General features: G+C 43.6%; 4 protein-coding genes across 5 annotated transcripts; 3 read left to right on the top strand and 1 right to left on the bottom strand.

Annotated features, from left to right (window-relative positions):
* The first annotated feature begins 182 nt into the window (after positions 1 to 182).
* On the top strand, positions 183 to 959 carry LOC117591126 (enhancer of split m8 protein). The gene has a single exon (XM_034284229.1). It carries the CDS (start codon positions 264 to 266, stop codon positions 828 to 830), a length of 567 nt encoding a protein of 188 aa, XP_034140120.1. The 5' UTR covers positions 183 to 263; the 3' UTR covers positions 831 to 959.
* Positions 960 to 2,595: 1,636 nt separating this feature from the next.
* LOC117591117 (protein groucho) lies at positions 2,596 to 12,783 on the top strand. Of its 2 annotated transcripts, XM_034284217.1 has the most exons (14): positions 2,596 to 2,615; positions 3,825 to 4,325; positions 4,513 to 4,607; positions 5,048 to 5,111; positions 5,195 to 5,377; positions 5,638 to 5,670; positions 6,047 to 6,241; positions 7,727 to 7,831; positions 8,306 to 8,362; positions 8,512 to 8,682; positions 8,755 to 9,029; positions 11,285 to 11,958; positions 12,023 to 12,222; positions 12,287 to 12,783. In XM_034284217.1, the coding sequence occupies exons 2-14, from the start codon at positions 4,290 to 4,292 to the stop codon at positions 12,392 to 12,394; spliced, it is 2,196 nt and encodes a 731-aa protein (XP_034140108.1). In that variant the 5' UTR covers positions 2,596 to 2,615; positions 3,825 to 4,289; the 3' UTR covers positions 12,395 to 12,783. The 2 variants fall into 2 exon arrangements, with proteins under 2 accessions (XP_034140108.1, XP_034140109.1); XM_034284218.1 differs by lacking the exons at positions 2,596 to 2,615; positions 5,638 to 5,670 and having other exon boundaries at positions 3,969 to 4,325.
* Positions 12,784 to 13,594: 811 nt separating this feature from the next.
* On the bottom strand, positions 13,595 to 16,192 carry LOC117591118 (exocyst complex component 8). Its single transcript, XM_034284219.1, has 6 exons — positions 16,077 to 16,192; positions 15,861 to 16,016; positions 15,474 to 15,804; positions 14,632 to 15,413; positions 14,038 to 14,567; positions 13,595 to 13,974 (listed from the first exon to the last, which is right to left on the bottom strand). Exons 1-6 carry the CDS (start codon positions 16,114 to 16,116, stop codon positions 13,789 to 13,791), a joined length of 2,025 nt encoding a protein of 674 aa, XP_034140110.1. The 5' UTR covers positions 16,117 to 16,192; the 3' UTR covers positions 13,595 to 13,788.
* A 24-nt stretch (positions 16,193 to 16,216) lies between these two features.
* Positions 16,217 to 17,225, top strand: LOC117591120 (charged multivesicular body protein 2a). Its single transcript, XM_034284221.1, has 2 exons — positions 16,217 to 16,620; positions 16,685 to 17,225. The coding sequence occupies exons 1-2, from the start codon at positions 16,308 to 16,310 to the stop codon at positions 17,137 to 17,139; spliced, it is 768 nt and encodes a 255-aa protein (XP_034140112.1). The 5' UTR covers positions 16,217 to 16,307; the 3' UTR covers positions 17,140 to 17,225.
* Positions 17,226 to 17,442: the final 217 nt, after the last annotated feature.

The following is a 17,442-nucleotide window of genomic DNA, read 5'->3' as shown; positions in this document are numbered from 1 at the left end:
GCTGAATGTACCAGTGCGCCAGAGCAGTGCAGCCGCTGATCCTGTGTGTGCGTGCGTGCGAGCGAGACGTAGCGAGCAGCGCAAGCGTGCCGCGGGTGGATGATGATTCTCTGTCCGGGTGACAGCAGGGGTTTACTCAGGGTATAAAAGCGCATCGCTGCAGAGGGAACAACATCATTCACCATACAGCGATCCACAAAGCAACATCGGAAGAAAAAGCGAACGAAACATTTTCGTTTGCTACACACAAATACACGTAAAAAATGGAATACTCCAGCAAGACACAGATCTACCAGAAGGTGAAGAAGCCACTGCTGGAACGGAAGCGCCGTGCACGCATCAACAAGTGCCTGGACAACCTGAAGACACTTGTCGCCGAGATGCGTGGCGATGATGGAATCCTACGCATGGACAAGGCGGAAATGCTCGAATCAGCTGTGATCTTTATGCGTCAGCAAAACTCAAACAAAACATCCGCCGCCGCCTCTGCACCAGCACAGTCCGCACAGTCCCCCCTGACACTGGATAGCTTCCGTAATGGCTACATGAATGCAGTCAATGAGGTGTCACGTGTCATGGCCTCCACACCTGGTATGAGCGTTGATCTCGGCAAGTCGGTGATGACGCATCTCGGCCGCATCTACAAGAACCTGCAGCAGTTCCACGAGGCTCAGACAACAATGGTCGACAGTGAGAGAGAAAAGTACTGCTGCTCCACATCGAGTGCAGCGCCCCTCAGCCCCGCCTCATCTGGTTATCACAGCGATTGCGAGAGTCCAGCACCGTCGCCCATACCAGAGGAGTCCGAGAAATTGTGGCGCCCTTGGTAAAGTGACAGACGAGCAGGATAGCAGCAAAAAATGGAGGTAATGAGAATGGAAAGGCAACTGTGATAACCAAACTGTGATGGCAACAACAACAAAGAAAAATAAAACAAGAAGACAAAAAAAATCAGCTGTTGTGACACGCTTCTTACGCGTCACAACTTTTATACCCGGCACTCAGGAATACATCTAGATGTAGAAGACATCGCCTACCACTAGATATCGTTCACATTACAGAACACGTAGTAAAAAGCCTACTAAATAAAATACATCAAAAAAATGGGATCCGTTATTTTCCAATTTATGAGATATTTAAAACAGCAATATTGGTACTTTTTCCCTGCACATTTTGTGCAATAATGACCGCTAGGTTTCACAGCAGATTTTTCGAAAGTGGAGCCATCTATGAAAATTTCTGGTACGCAACTTTGATGGTCACTCCTTTTATACCCGATTTACTCGAAGAGTAAATAGGGTATATTGTATTTGTGGGGAATGACAGTTGTATGTAACGCACAGAAGGAAACGTTTCCGACCCCATAAAGTATATATATTCTTGATCAGCATCAATAGACGAGTCGGTAGAGCCATGTCTGTCTGTCCGTCTGTCCGTCTTGTTTGTCGGCTAGTTCTCAGAGACTATAAGAGCTAGAGCCACCAAATTTTGCATCCAGACTGCTATATGAGACGCCAGACGCCCCCGCAAAGGGCGAAAACCTCCCAAATCTACAGTTTGGAAGATAATTTAAAGAAGATTTAGGATCCGATTGGATCATTATTATAGCCAGAATGAAGAAATTAATTTGCAGTGGCTAAACCCACTGTCCCGCAGCTTTTGTTGTTCTTTCACATTCTCTCATTCACAGTCTGCTTCTGCTTCACTCGGCCCCTGCCTCTGCCCTCCCCCTGCCGATGCCTCTTCCGACTTTTAACCCACCCCGTCCCGCAGCTTATATTTGTTTTTTTGTGTGACGGCGCTGCCTCTGCCTCTGCCGCACGTCGGCAGTATGTGGGTCTAGGGAAGGTGGTGTGAGAAGTGTTGTAGATGTAGATGACAGATGAAGAAAAAATTTAAAATTTGACAAAACACCGCTGAGGTGTAGATGTAGTACTGAGTGCCGGGTATAAAGGCTGTGACGCGTAGGACGAGTCTAATATGTCCCTTCTCGATGATATTATATACATATTTTTACATTTCTTTATTAATTTTAGTTTACTCAGATTTATTATTCAAATTACGCGCCCAAATCTCTTTTACCGATATGCTGCGATGCAGCCCTTAGAGGTGCGTAACTTCAAAACAGAGTACATTTTGATAGTTTTAATTTAAAAATTGTATACCTATCGTGAAAATGTATACATTAAATGAATCCATACGAATTAAATGGGAGTTCTTATAAATAGCCAGTCGTGTAGAAAGAGTCTTCGTCAATAATAAGTCAAACATCAAAAGCGAGGAATATGATTTCGATAACAGACAGAGAAGTATTTGCATATTGTCGAACTGTGGGTACTAAGCAGGTCAAAGATATGTTGGTAATTTTAGGTTTTAAGTAGTACGAAAGAATTGATCTACGAGAAGAATTCAACAAATTATTTATTTAAATTTAACTCAAGTTGTTTAACAGTCTAAATAGAAGGGGGTTTAGTGGGTTAAGTTCGTTCGCACACTGATGCATTTCGGTATATCGGTATTATTATGCTATTGCATAAATTTGTTGGTATATTTGGTATATCAGACGCGATAAATCCGCGGCAACACGCGGATAATAAAAATAGGAAAAATACATAGTAAGAAGTAGTGCAAATGATTTCAAAATTATTGATATATGAAAGTAAAGTTGCGTGTACTATAAACAGAGAAATATGGGCTGAAACTCCATGCAAATTTGTTGCAAAATCATGAAGACGAGAACGCCATTTACAAGCCGCGGCCAGCGAGTGCGCGTGTAGAACTCTGTGCCGGACAGACTGTGAGAGGAAGAGTGTGAGTGTGTACGAGAGCGAGAGAGCGCCGCCGCCAAAGCTGAACAACACATACACGACTCCTTGGTCTGTCAGACACTTCGCGGTCGGTCGGTCTAATGAAACAAGCAGTTTCGGGCGAAAATTTACAAAAAAGTGACTAAAATTTTATCATTAAACAATTTGCAGAGCGCAAGATACTTTTTAGTGTTCACGCACTAGGCGTTCAGTAACATGTCGAAATTCAACGCATAAAAACGGTACCACCATTATCTCGTTTTTTTTTTTAATTGCTTTTGTTTATTTTTTGTATAGGACGGAATAATTTTTCTTTTGCCCTGTGCTCGTGTCAGTGTGATTTTGTGTGTGTGTGATCGGCCACTCGCTGGTTTCTACGTTCCCGTATCTTCTCGCAGAGTCTAGTGTTGCCGCCTGGTGCCCGGCAGTACAATTGGGTTTAGGTGTATTTTATTACCATGAAAGATTGTTCATCCTAGCACCTGCCAACAATGACAATCCAAACCACTAATTTCCCAATTAATTAAAAGCTTACGGTTAAAATTGCAAATGTGCCCATTCTGTGATTTGGCCAGCATGGCAACCCTGTTTAATTGCAGTCTGTCTGTATTCGTTCATGTATTGTTTGTGCGGAGCTGCTATTTGAATACAAAAAGTGAAACAATTCCGGTGGATAATAATCAAATTGCCCAACAAAGTAGATTGGCATATCCCCGCAAATCCCCGCCAATGTCGAACTGTGATTTTGCGTAACAATTTGAGTTTTGCCCAGGCCACATGCAACTGTGCGCTTGATTTTTCGGCGGTAAACACTCACACTCGTACCCCCGTCATAAAAGTCGTCTCTCGCTGTTTAGTGGTGTGCGTGTGTCTCGCTGGCTCGGCCATTGCTACGTGAGAGTGTGAGCCCAGTATGTATGTGATTATATATGTGTGCGTGCGTATGTGCGAACGTATCGAAAAAAATGGTGCAAATATAAAAAAATAACTAAAAAAATTGTAAAATTCCATTCCCAGGATACCAAAAAAATGAAGCATAGCATGGAATCGACGAAGTTCCATTAAGTTTCCGGGTAGTTCGGAATCGTATCTGCTGGGAGCAGAACAAAAATTAAAAATTCAAAAAAAAAATAGGGATTTAAAATATATTTAAAAAAGAGTAACATAACAACAAGAGCAACAAAAACGCTTGCAAAATAAATTTGCTACGCTGCCTGCCTGCCACACTTTTGTTCGGGCTCGCCTCACCGCTAACGGGAAGGACGGTAGCAAACGCCGAGGAAGAAGACTACGAGGACTCCTCATCCCGCTTCTCCGCCTCCCCCATTTCGCTGTCATCCGGAAAACAAGAACTGCTTGCGCTGGCTTCCATAGCACATTCAACGCTGTCGCTGTCCAAACCAGGAACTTTTCATCTTTACATTATTGGAAGTGTTTTAGCCGGCACACAATCATTGCTGCCCCACAAGCATAAATAACAACATGTATCCCCAACCGGTGCGTCACCCCGCGGCCGGGGTAAGTACCTTCAATCCTCACACAGTGCAGACGAGAGCCGAGCCGAGCCACATGTTGTCCACTCCACTCTCTCGCTCTCCACCCACCCCCACCCTACACCGCTTTGCTAATTCTGTTTCTTCCTTTACTCACACTCTTTCTACGTCTCTTACTGTTTATGCCCCCCCTCTTACTGGGCACACCTCAGGGACCACCACCTCAGGGCCCAATCAAATTTACCATCGCCGATACACTGGAACGCATCAAGGAGGAGTTCAATTTTTTGCAGGCACAATACCATAGGCAAGTATTAGTATCCTTGGGATATCTCTCTTCTTGGGAATTAGGATACAGCGTGCGTGTGTGGATCCAACCATAGCTGGTGCTGCTGGCATGCGTGTGTGCCCGTCCAGTCCTCAACTCTCTTGGAGCCTCCACTGTATACGACTGCTTGGCACACTTGTATATGCCTGCCGCGCCTGTCTCTGTGTTGGTGCGCGGCCTGTGGATGCTGCTGCGTCTGCGTTTTTTGCAAAAAAGCCAAGTAAACCGGTTTTGGCGCGCCATATGCGCTGCTGTCATAGGATTAACCTGCGCCGTCGCTGCCACCACACCACCGATGACGTCCGCTTGCTGGTTGTCTTTCCGTTGCTTCCTTTGGCAGGGCCAGGGCCTATCAAGCGGACTTCGCTTCCGTCGCCTAAACTAATTTACCCGTTGATTATTTTTCCTGCGAATTCCAGCATAAAATTGGAGTGCGAGAAGCTGGCGAACGAGAAGACGGAGATGCAGCGCCATTATGTTATGGTAAGAGTCGCACTTTTCACACATAAAACTGCCATCGTTTAGCTAACGCGCTTCGCTTTTCACCGCCACCCCTTAAATTATAGTATTATGAGATGTCCTATGGCCTTAATGTGGAGATGCACAAGCAAACGGAGATAGCCAAGCGCCTCAATACACTGATCAATCAGTTACTTCCATTCCTACAGGCCGATCATCAGCAACAAGTGCTGCAGGCGGTGGAGCGTGCGAAGCAAGTCACCATGCAGGAGCTCAACTTGATCATTGGGGTAAGTATTAGGTCCCCCCGACATTAAAAGCAGCAGTACAAAAGAGAAACATATTTAATGGGCTACAGCTAATCCTAGGGAGATAGCGGAATTAGTGGTCATGTAGCTAGCAGCAGGGATTGTTCAATTCTTCTTTGGCGCTCTCTATTTGATTTTTTTTTCTTCCTTCCTCTTGATTTTTATTGAATCGTATGATTTGATTCAACAACCCAAAAAACAACAACAATTAAAACCCATCCAAAAACCGCCGCGTTGCATAGCATCAGCAGCAACATGGAATACAACAACTTTTAGTAAGTTTTTTTTTTCGTTTTCTGCCTTCCAAGAGTTTAATTTAACTTTCTGTTGTTAATGTGTTTTCTGTTTGTTTGTTTGTCTGCCTCCCGCATACGACACTCTGCCACTTGGCACTTACCACACACACAGCTAGCTATAAGCGAAATTCTACTGCCATCGACGCCGCCCCTGTTTGTGCGACTCTTCATATTTTATTTGTTTATTTTTCTGTTCACTTCACTAGAATAATGCTTACAAAAATGCCTTCAAATTGTTGCTGTTTTTGTTGCTGCTCTTCTTCCACCCACCCAAGCTTTACTGTTGCACGATACAAACCCAAAAGGGTTATAATTATAATTAAAACTCTTGCTTTCTTTCGATCTAAATTTGCAGCAGCAAATACACGCACAGCAGGTGCCAGGCGGACCGCCACAGCCGATGGGTGCTTTAAATCCGTTTGGCGCATTGGGTGCCACCATGGGACTGCCGCATGGACCACAGGGTTTGCCCAAAGCGCCGCCAGATCATCATAGAACGGACATAAAGCCCACAGGGTTGGAGGGACCAGCAGGCGCCGAAGAGCGTTTGGTAAGAGTTTTTGCCATTCCATACATATTATTTATTATACCCGGTACTCAAAGAGTAAATATTGTATTTTTGCGAATAACGGTTGTATGTAACGCACAGAAGGAAGCGTTTCCGACCCCATAAAGTATATATATTCTTTATCAGCATCAATAGCCGAGTCGATAGAGCCATGTCTGTCTGTCCGTCTTGTTTGTCGGCTAGTTCTCATAGACTATAAGAGCTAGAGCCACCAAATTTTGGCTCCGGACTGCTGTATGCTCAAACTGAAACCAGTGTATTTGAAAAATGAGCCCCGCCCCCGAAAAAGGGCGAAAACCTCCCAAATCTACAATTTTGGAGACAAAAGAAAACTAAACCATTCCGCAGGTAATGGCCACATCTATCAGATCACCAAATTGGGATCCGATCGGATCCTTATTATAGCCACAATGGAGAAATTAATTTCCTGTGGCTAAACCCACCCTGTCCAGCAGCTTTTGTTGCTCTTTTTACATTCTCTCATTCACACTCTGCTTCTGCTTCGCTCGGCCCCTGCCTCTGCCCTCCCCCTGGCGTTGACTCTTCCGACTCTTAACCAAGACTCGGTTTTTAACGCTCTGTATTAGAAAAAGAGTGACCATCAAAGTTGCGTACAAGAAATTTTCATAGATGGCGCCACTTTCGAAAAATTTGCTGTGAAACCTATCGGTCCAAGAATGTACCAATTTTATTGCTGTTTTAAATATCTCATAAATTGGAAAATATTAACTGATCCAATTTGTTTGATGCATTTTATTTAGTAGGCTCTTACTACGTGTTCTGTAATGTGAACGATATCTAGTGGTTGGCGATGTCTTCTACATGTAGATGTAGTCCTGAGTGCCGGGTATAAAAGTTGTGACGCGTAAGAAGCGTCTCACACGTCCCTTCTCGTTTTTTTTTTATACCCGGTACTCGAAGAGTAAATATGGTATATTGTACTTGTGCGAATAACGGTTGTATGTAACGCACAGAAGGAAAAGTTTCCGACCCCATAAAGTTTATATATTCTTGATCAGCATCAATAGCCGAGACGATTGAGCCATGTCTTTCTGTCCGTCTTGTTTGTCGGCTAGTTCTCAGAGGCTATAAGAGCTAGAGCCACCAAATGTTGCATCCAGACTGCTATATGCTCACACTGAAAACAGTGTATTTAAAAAATTAGCCCCGCCCCTTCCGCTCCCGCAAAAGGGCGAAAACCTCCCAAACCTATAGTTTTGAAGATAAAAACGCCCTGACTCTGCAGTGTGTGGCTCTAGGGGAGGGTGGCGAGCTAAAGGAGCGTGTTGGCGTGAGTAGTGCTGTAGATGTAGATGACAGATGAAGAAAAAATGTAAAACTTGACAAATAACCGCTAAGGTGCAGATGTAGTACTGAGTGCCGGGTATAAAAGTTGTGACGTTTCTTCTTCTCTTCCCTTCTCGTTTTTTTTGTTTTATATTGACTTTTGAATATTTTTGGTTGCAGCGCAATTCAGTTTCGCCAGCGGATCGTGAAAAATATCGCACACGCTCGCCGTTGGACATTGAGAATGACTCTAAGCGTCGGAAAGATGAGAAACAACAACTGCAAGTGAGTATCGGGAATCAGCTTTAAAATCGTCAATATACCATACATATGTAGGTATAAGAACGAACCATCCTAATTCGTAAACAATAAACGAATTAAATGTCATATAAACTCAGCTGCTGCCTGCTGCTGTCTCTCAACTCACCGAACAAAACCAGAATCAAAAACAAAATACATATATATATATATATAAAACCTGTACTATCATTTCGTAGTTGATATTATAGTCGTTGTAGTTGCTGTTCTAACATAAATAAAAATATTCATATTTTATAAGAGACGCGCAGCAAGAAAAAGAAAAACAATAACTAGAAAAAAAGAAAAAATAATGATTTTTGTTTTATTAATCTACCAATATATATATATTTGATGCTGGCTGCTGTTATTGTTGTTCTTTTTGTGGTTGGAGGATTGTTGTTATTTTGTATGAACTTTTTATTTATATTGTTTTTGTATTTTTTTCAAAATTATTTCCAGGACGATGAAGGCGAGAAAAGCGATCAAGATTTAGTCGTAGATGTTGCAAATGAAATGGTGAGTTGAGTGTCGGCCCCAGATTCAATGCAACCAGAAATCCTAAACTCCCCATATAAAAAAAAGAAAACACCTAAAAAGAAAAACATCTCCCGCTAACAGAGTATTTTCCCTTGATAAATGTTCCTATTTTTGTGTATGCCTTGCAGGAATCCCACTCTCCACGTCCCAATGGCGAACATGTGGAGGTACGCGATCGTGAAAGCCTGAATGGCGAACGTCTGGAGAAGCCTAGTAGTAGTGGCATAAAACAGGAACGTCCGCCCTCACGCTCTGGCTCTAGCTCATCACGTTCCACACCCAGCCTCAAAACAAAAGATGTGAGATCTTAGCTACCTAACAATTTATAAGAAATATTAAAATAAAAAATTTGTTTTCTAATTTAATTGTAGATGGAAAAGCCGGGCACACCGGGCGCCAAGGCACGAACACCGACACCAAACGCTGCCGCTCCAGTACCGGGTGGTGTTAATCCTAAACAAATGATGCCGCAGGGACCACCGCCAGCCGGATATCCGGGAGCACCTTATCAGAGACCAGCAGATCCCTACCAGCGTCCACCATCGGATCCAGCCTATGGACGACCGCCACCAATGCCGTACGATCCGCATTCGCATGTGCGAACAAATGGCATTCCACATCCCTCAGCCCTGACGGGTGGAAAGCCGTAAGTTGCGTAACCTAGCTGGGAATTTCGTTAATCATTGAAATGACTTTTCTTTATTGGGATGTGCAGAGCACTAGACTTTTAGAGGATTATTGTGGTAAAATAACCAAATAAATCTCTAAATTTTAGAAACATTTTCTTGAGATAGTCATTGAACGTTGTAACTAGTACCTGTACCGTAAACAGTTTCTTATATTGATATCAAGCGGATCTTTACTTATATTATAATTCTATTGAAAGGATGATGTTGCTTCCACCAGAAAATCTAAGTTAAAGAACTATAATATTACTTTCAAAGATTTTATTATTTCAACTAATTGTATTCCTTCTATAAGATTGGTATCTATTTGATAGATTGGGATTGTGTCCGTTTAGTTATAAAACATAGAATCAACGAATCAAAGAAATAGTCGAAGTACTATCAAATGGCTCAAACCAAAGACAAAACGAGAAGGGACGTGTGAGACGCTTTTTACGCGTTACAACTTTTATACCCGGCACTCAGTACTACATCTGCACCTTAGCGGTGTTTTGTCAAATTTTAAATTTTTTCTTCAACTGTCATCTACATCTACAACACTTCTCACACCAACACGCTCCTTTAGCTCGCCGCCCTTCCCTAGACCCACACACTGCAGACTCGCGGCAGAGGCAGTGCCCGCACACAAAAAAATATATAAGCTGCGGGACGGGGAGGGTTAAAAGTCGGCAGAGGCAGAGGGACGGCAGAGGCAGGGGCCGAGTGAAACAGAAGCAGACTGTGAATGAGAGAATGTGAAAAGAACAACAAAAGCTGCGGGACAGTGGGTTTAGCCACTGCAAATTAATTTCTTCATTCTGGCTATAATAATGATCCAATCGGATCCCAAATCTTCAAATTATCTTCCAAATTGTAGATTTGGGAGGTTTTCGCCCTTTTGCGGGGCGGAAGGGGCGTGGCTCATTTTTGAAATACACTGGTTTCAGTGTGAGCATATAGCAGTCTGGATGCAAAATTTGGTGGCTCTAGCTCTTATAGTCTCTGAGAACTAGCCGACAAACAGGACGGACATACAGACATGGCTCTATCGATTCGTCTATTGATGCTGATCAAGAATATATATACTTTATGGGGTCGGAAACGTTTCCTTCTGTGCGTTACATACAACTGTTATTCCCCACAAATACAATATACCCTATTTACTCTTCGAGTATCGGGTATAAAAATACCAAGATGAGTAGCGCCATACGATTTATTTGCACACGATTTTTTCTGCCTGGGTCTTGCGTATTTTGGATCTGCTTGCATGTATATGTTTTTTTTACAGTGCTGTCGAAACATACCCTTCACTTTATGAGTCTTTATAAGTGCTATGCACTTTCGGAAGACGTTTGCCCCCAATACTAGAAAACCCCCTTATTTAGTACACCCTTTATATGAAAGCTATTTGTTTGTATTATATCATTATAATTATCGATATACATACGTATGTAAATATAGATCAAATTCTTCATAATTGACTTCACCTGCGAGTAAATGTCAGTAGGGTATTTAGCGTGCGTCATGCCAACTAATCAATCAGAAAATAATTTGGAAGCAGAAATGTCGTGAAAATCTTCTCGTCTCGAAAATCTCGAAACATACCCTTCACTTTATGAGTCTTTATAAGTGCTATGCACTTTCGGAAGACGTTTGCCCCAATACTAGAAAACCCCCTTGTTTAGTACACACTTTATATGAAAGCTATTTGTTTGTATTATAGAATATTATATCATTATTATTATCGATATACATACGTATGTAAATATAGATCAAATTCTTCATACATGACTTCACCTGCGAGTAAATGTCAGTAGGGTATTTAGCGTGCGTCATGCCAACTAATCAATCAGAAAATAATTTGGAAGCAGAAATGTCGTGAAAATCTTTCGTCTCGAAAATCGTTTGCTTGGTTTGTGCGTAGTCACACATGCAAGAGCGTTCTATTTTTTATTTCTGGGCTCTCATAAGTAAGGGACCGTCATAGACCGTCTTATTATTGTATTGTCTCTGCTCAAACGACACAAAGACGAAGCCTACGCAGCACAACCTTAAGAACGTAAAAAAATAACAAGGGAATTATGGGAATAAGGGCTCAAGATTCATATTGAAATTCACTTGTTTCTGGTGAGGCTTTCTATTAACGATTCAAATTTAAGCTTTCAACTTTTAGAGACTGTAATTTCTGTAAAATTCTGGCCAATATTTTTACCGACTATTTTACATTTTCCCACAGTGCATACTCTTTCCATATGAACGGTGAGGGTAGCCTACAGCCGGTGCCATTCCCGCCGGATGCGCTGGTAGGTGTTGGTATACCTCGGCACGCCCGTCAGATCAACACGTTATCGCATGGCGAAGTCGTCTGCGCCGTGACAATTTCAAATCCTACAAAATACGTTTATACGGGCGGCAAGGGGTGCGTCAAGGTCTGGGACATCTCACAGCCGGGCAACAAGAACCCCGTAAGTCAGTTGGATTGCCTGCAACGAGACAATTATATACGCTCGGTGAAGCTTCTGCCCGATGGTCGGACGCTGATTGTCGGCGGAGAGGCATCGAATCTGTCGATATGGGATCTGGCCAGCCCCACGCCCCGCATTAAGGCCGAACTAACCTCAGCGGCGCCCGCCTGCTATGCGCTGGCCATCAGCCCCGATTCGAAGGTGTGCTTCTCGTGCTGCAGCGATGGCAACATTGCCGTATGGGATCTGCACAACGAGATATTGGTGCGCCAGTTCCAGGGACACACCGATGGTGCCTCGTGCATTGACATCAGTCCGGATGGTTCGCGATTATGGACAGGCGGTCTCGACAATACAGTGCGCTCGTGGGACCTGCGCGAGGGACGCCAACTGCAGCAGCACGATTTCAGCTCTCAAATATTCTCGCTTGGCTACTGTCCCACAGGTGATTTTTTGAGATATCCCTTGTCTTGGCTCTGCTTAACAATGTTATGTTTTTGATTGTACAGGTGATTGGTTGGCTGTGGGCATGGAGAACTCACATGTGGAAGTATTGCATGCATCGAAACCGGACAAGTATCAACTGCATCTCCACGAGAGTTGTGTACTGTCACTACGATTTGCCGCCTGCGGCAAATGGTTCGTTTCAACCGGCAAAGACAACCTGCTTAACGCATGGCGAACACCATACGGTGCCAGCATATTCCAGGTGAGTTTTGAGATTGGATAGAAGCCCTAACCATGTTGTAATTAATTTATTATGTATTTTACAGTCGAAAGAAACATCATCCGTACTTAGCTGCGACATATCAACTGACGACAAATACATTGTGACGGGCTCGGGCGATAAGAAAGCTACTGTCTACGAGGTTATTTATTAGAAGATCCTACTCCTCCACCACCCCCACAGCACCCACACCACACATCTAGCGGTTTTTTTCAGTTTGTAATAAGCGCGTATAGTTTTTATTACATTAAAAAACAACACACCACAGACAAACACAAAATGTTCGAAATCATGCAAATAGGAAAAGAAAAGATCGCATCAGCAATCCCGCAACATCAGAAGCAACAACAGGAGAAGACGAATAAAGGCAGCAAACGCAGGAACAGAAAACTAACAAGAGAAAGCGTGAAATATTATAATATATATATATATAAATAAAGAAAAACGAAAAAAACTACAAATTTAAGCGTACTTGTAGCTACTAAGCCTAAGTCCAATAAAAAACAACAACACACACAAATTGCAAGTAAAAACAACAACAAAGAAAACAAGAGAAAATTAATTGATGAGCAACAGAAATTAATAATATAAAAAAGAAAATGCAAGTAATAATTAAATTAGAAAACTGAACAGAAGTCGGCGTTACCTAACCCCCAAGACAAGATAACCGAAACCCTAATGAGCGGTTGATTGTTTGCATGGATTAGACATTTGCCAGTGCAGGAGCAGGAAGCGTTGAGATTATATTGAATAAAGCACAGGGGCTGACAAAAGCAGAAAGGATATGCTGGCACAAATTTGGTGAAGTGCTTTTAGTGTTTTTGTTTGTTTTTTAAATGTCAATGTTTTTTGTAATTTAGCTGAATGTTAGAGCCACAGGACAGTATAAATATAAAACTATAAAATGTAAAACAAAATTACAGCAATTTTTAATTTGCCCCAAACCCCCACCCCCACCCACTCAACACACACACAAACACACATTTGCGCAAAAACAAAGTATATATAAATATAAATGAATATAACCAATAAGGATTTTAGTTAAGAGTTTTGACATTATACATTTTTAAAAACAAAATACTAGATTTTGAAACACACATTTACTCATTGTGGGGCGATTACTCTTATAAGGGTTAAGGGGGAACATTAATTTGTGTGTGTGTGAAGCGCCTGTTTTTTATTATTCCCCCCTCAGAACCATACTGTAAAATCAATAGTAATTGAGCCACTACCGAAATATAAGTTAGAAGAAAAAGCAAACAAACATCTAAATTGTTTAGAAAGTGTGAAGAATCGATTTATATATATATACAAAACAAAATCTATATATATATATAATACATACGAGTATATATAGAGAGTGGGCACGCACCTCGCGCTCCCAGTTTAGAGTGCAGCACATGCTTCGATTTTTAATTTTACAAAATATTATTGTGGTTATATATGTATATAATTATATTATAAATAATTGAAGCAAAACGACAAAAAATTAAAAAACTTTATATGTAATCAAAAAAGTAAAGCAAAACAAAGAGTTCCCCAAATCTTTTAAAAGACATCTGTGGTGTACACGCTGCGCTGGCGGGGTAATGGTGCACCGTGCTGTCGCGACATGTTTGTGTGCAGCTCCCTTAGGATTTCGCACTGGCGACCCGAAATCTGCCGAAACTTGTCTATGGCTATGGGCAGCAGATTGTCCACTAGAAAGATTTTATTCTTCATCACAAAGTTGGGCTGAAACAAAAAGGGAAATTAATAAATGTAGCAGCTACAAATTAATTTAAAATCCCAACTTACATCCACAGCCATATCGCTGGGCGGCTTCTGTGAGTGATGGGCAATGAATAGCTCTTTTAGCAACAGATCCAGCTTCTGCAGCAGCGTCTCACACTTGGCCAAGCCGCCGCAGTGTTCGATTAGCTGCAAAAAGTGTCGTATAAACACCACCGTGGACTGTGTCAGGTTAATCCAAGTGTCGCCAGTGGCCTGGGCGCGCACATCGATGCCCAGCACATCCAGCTCGAGCAGCAAACGCTTCAGATGTGATTTCGTTTGCAGATTGTAGGGCTGCCAGCTTTCCTCAGAGCGCCCCACAGAGTCCAACAGACGCTCCTTGGAATCTTCGATCAGTGATTCCAGAGTGGTGCGCAGCAGACCCTCCATATGGTAGCTTATGTCTAGGCCAATCTCGGTTAGCTTCGTAGAGGGCTTACGCACACGCTCCACACATTTGGCGACTGTCTCCAGTGTGGTGCCTTTGGTCAGATAATGTTTGATGAGCTGGCTGGCAAAGTACTGCAGCTCGGCATTGCACCAAACGACAAGAGCTGCGCGAGCAAGTGGAAGAGAAAATTAAGGTACATAGTTTTAGGGAGAGCTTTTCCCACTTACCACTCACGCACGCTGGCTGCTGCTCAAATGCCGTAAGATAATCACACGCCACCTGCGTCAGATCACAAAAGAATAGCTCCGATATATCTGCATTATTCCTACGCGCCTCGCGCTGCGACACCCGCAGACTGACGGCGCACACCTTCAGCAGGGAGGCACTCGCCTGCCGATAGCGGCCCATCTCCACGAGTATCTTTAGTGGACGTTGGGCGGCCCTTAAGGCGATTTGCAAATTGCGATTGCTCTTCGAGAGCTCCTTAAGCAGCACATTGATCAGCTTGAGCTCCTGCTGCTTCACCTTGCTCTCAATGCTCTCCGCCTGGGGCACTTTCTTGCGGTTCTCGCCCTTTACGTACTCCTGTGTGCGCTTGATCAGGTCTTGGGCATCCTCAAAGTGTCGCTGAGCCACCAATGTTTGAATCTCCTCGCTGGCCGTGCTCAGCCACTCGGGTGTCTCATTCTCCAGCGACTTGGGCTCTGGGGGCGACTGGACTGAGGGAGTGCTGATAATCTTCTCCGGTGAGGATGACTTGGACGACTGCTGCTTGGCTCGCGTGGGTGGCTGCGGTGCCTGTCCTTTTTTCGTTTTTTTTTGCTGATCGAAACGAAAGGCCTCCTCGAGTTTTTCAATCCATTCGGACTTGCCGGCTGCTGTGATGCTTTGATATATCTTTGAGCCATCTGGTGTGATGATATTAATGGCATTTTTAACGCCATCCAAATCCTTGATATTGATCACGGCTATTTTCTTGGGATCGTATTCCTTGAGGAAGTCCAAACGTCTGCAAGGGAGAGTCTGGATTAATTTCTGTGCTTGCTTTTTAACTAAATAAATCTCCTACTTGTCATGCTTCACTTTGCACACAATGAGCACATCGTTGAACAGAAAAAAGAACACCCGCTGTATGGGCCTGTAATCATTTGCATCCAATTCGATGAGGGCGCCCTCGTTTAGAAACGTCTTGCCCTCCAGATTGCCATTGAATCCTTGAACCATTTCCTTAACCGCACGTGTGGCATGGCTGTTTTGCACATCATCGACAGCGGTGCTACTCTCAGCCTCCACGCTGTCTGCCTTCAGGCGGGAGGCGGTCTTGCCATCGGTCATGATGGCCAAAATGTTGCGTTGCTCAATGAGAATATGTGACAGCTGATACATTTCTGACTCGAGATCTAATAAAGAATAATAATGAAAACATTTATGGGGCGTTTACTTTTATAAAACTCACGCGATATCTCTTTGGCCGTCTGGATAAACTCCATGTAGTTATTTTTGCATGTTTGCTTGAGAGTCGCTGCCGTCGTTTCATTGTAGGCCTCGATTTCGTTTTTTCGCTGCTGCAAATCGCTGCCGCCCACACATTCACGGGTCAACTCTTTGGTGTCTGCGTTAGGAATACACTTTTAGATTATGTATAAGTAACAAATTATTTAAATGAACTTACATTTGTATACACTAAAGTTGAAATCGTCGAATTCTTTCATGTTTGGTTAAACTGAAGCAGTAGCCATTCACAACGAAACGCAATCACACGTCATGTGCTTCTTCTACATAACTGCATTCGCAGGGCTGCGTCTTTGTTTATTGTGTTTCTTGATGAGTTATCTTTCAATTCCGTCATTTGCCTCTTTGTATCAGTCGTAATTAGAGTTTGCAGTTGAGACATACAGACGAAATGGATTGGCTCTTTGGCAAAAAGATCAGCCCTGATGAGATGCTTCGCAAGAACCAGCGCGCCCTGAACAAGGCGATGAGGGACCTGGATCGCGAGCGCATGAAAATGGAACAACAGGAGAAGAAAATCATTGCGGACATCAAGAAAATGGCCAAGGAGGGCCAAATGGATGCGGTGAAGATCATGGCTAAGGATTTGGTGCGCACCCGTCGCTACGCAAAGAAATTCATGCTCATGAAGGCAAACATTCAAGCCGTTTCCCTCAAGATACAGACGCTTAAGTCACAGAACACAATGGCTCAGGCAATGAAAGGTGTGGGGTTGGGTGTGTGTGGGCTGATGCACCTTCTCTAATCTTGGAAGTTTCCCTTTTACAGGTGTCACAAAGGCCATGCAAAACATGAACCGCCAGCTGAATCTACCGCAAATACAAAAGATCCTGCAGGACTTTGAGAAGCAATCGGAAATGATGGACATGAAGGAGGAGATGATAAACGACGCCATCGACGATGCCATGGAGGACGAGGGCGATGAGGAGGAGACCGATGCTGTCGTTTCACAAGTGCTTGACGAATTGGGCCTGCAGTTGGGCGAACAATTGGGCGACCTGCCCAATGCCTCCGGTTCGCTGTCCATCGCCGGCGGGGCTGGCGCACAGAAGACGCTGGCTGCTGTGTCTGCCGGTGGTGTGGGAGGCGGTGGTGGTGGTGCCGGCGGCGGCGGCACTGGGAATTCTGGCAGTGGTGCAGCCAGTGGCAGCGGTGGCACCTCCCCAATGTCCGATGCGGATGCTGACCTCCAGGCTCGACTCGACAAACTACGAAAGGACTGAGTCCGAGAGAATCTTCTGCCTGCCTGTCGTTTCCACGCGTATTTTTATACAAGAGATTCCCCACCCTGTTTCGTCTCGCTTCGTGTCTTTCCTAACTGCAAATTGTTACTAAATTGATGGTGATTTGCGGTGCTTATAATGACCCTCCCGACTGCGACTTCGACACGTAGCGTTCGTTTTTAAATTACCATAACACAAGTATATATTTGACAGGGGGGGGGGGGGGGGGGGGGGGGGAGAGTGCGTCTCTTCACAACATAAAATGAATAGAGACCCACAAAAGAATACAGAAAAAACACATAA

The sequence above is a fragment of the Drosophila guanche genome, unplaced genomic scaffold (assembly GCF_900245975.1).
Source record: "Drosophila guanche unplaced genomic scaffold, DGUA_6, whole genome shotgun sequence".
Classification (NCBI taxonomy): Eukaryota; Metazoa; Arthropoda; class Insecta; order Diptera; family Drosophilidae; genus Drosophila; species Drosophila guanche.
Note: the sequence above shows the minus strand (reverse complement) of the source record. Positions and strands in the feature narration are given on the sequence as shown.

Bases quoted from the DNA above. Each gene is read 5' to 3' on its own strand.
- LOC117591120 (XM_034284221.1), top strand. From the start codon at position 16,308: ATGGATTGGCTCTTTGGCAAAAAGATCAGCCCTGATGAGATGCTTCGC. The intron at 16,621-16,684 runs GTGTGGGGTTGG...TCCCTTTTACAG, and splicing joins AATGGCTCAGGCAATGAAAG to GTGTCACAAAGGCCATGCAA.
- LOC117591117 (XM_034284217.1), top strand. From the start codon at position 4,290: ATGTATCCCCAACCGGTGCGTCACCCCGCGGCCGGG. The intron at 4,326-4,512 runs GTAAGTACCTTC...GGCACACCTCAG, and splicing joins TGCGTCACCCCGCGGCCGGG to GGACCACCACCTCAGGGCCC. The intron at 6,242-7,726 runs GTAAGAGTTTTT...TTTTGGTTGCAG, and splicing joins CAGGCGCCGAAGAGCGTTTG to CGCAATTCAGTTTCGCCAGC.
- LOC117591126 (XM_034284229.1), top strand. From the start codon at position 264: ATGGAATACTCCAGCAAGACACAGATCTACCAGAAGGTGAAGAAGCCA.
- LOC117591118 (XM_034284219.1), bottom strand. From the start codon at position 16,116: ATGAAAGAATTCGACGATTTCAACTTTAGTGTATACAAAT. The intron at 16,017-16,076 runs GTAAGTTCATTT...TTCCTAACGCAG, and splicing joins CAACTTTAGTGTATACAAAT to ACACCAAAGAGTTGACCCGT. The intron at 14,568-14,631 runs GTAAGTGGGAAA...TTGCTCGCGCAG, and splicing joins GCAGCCAGCGTGCGTGAGTG to CTCTTGTCGTTTGGTGCAAT.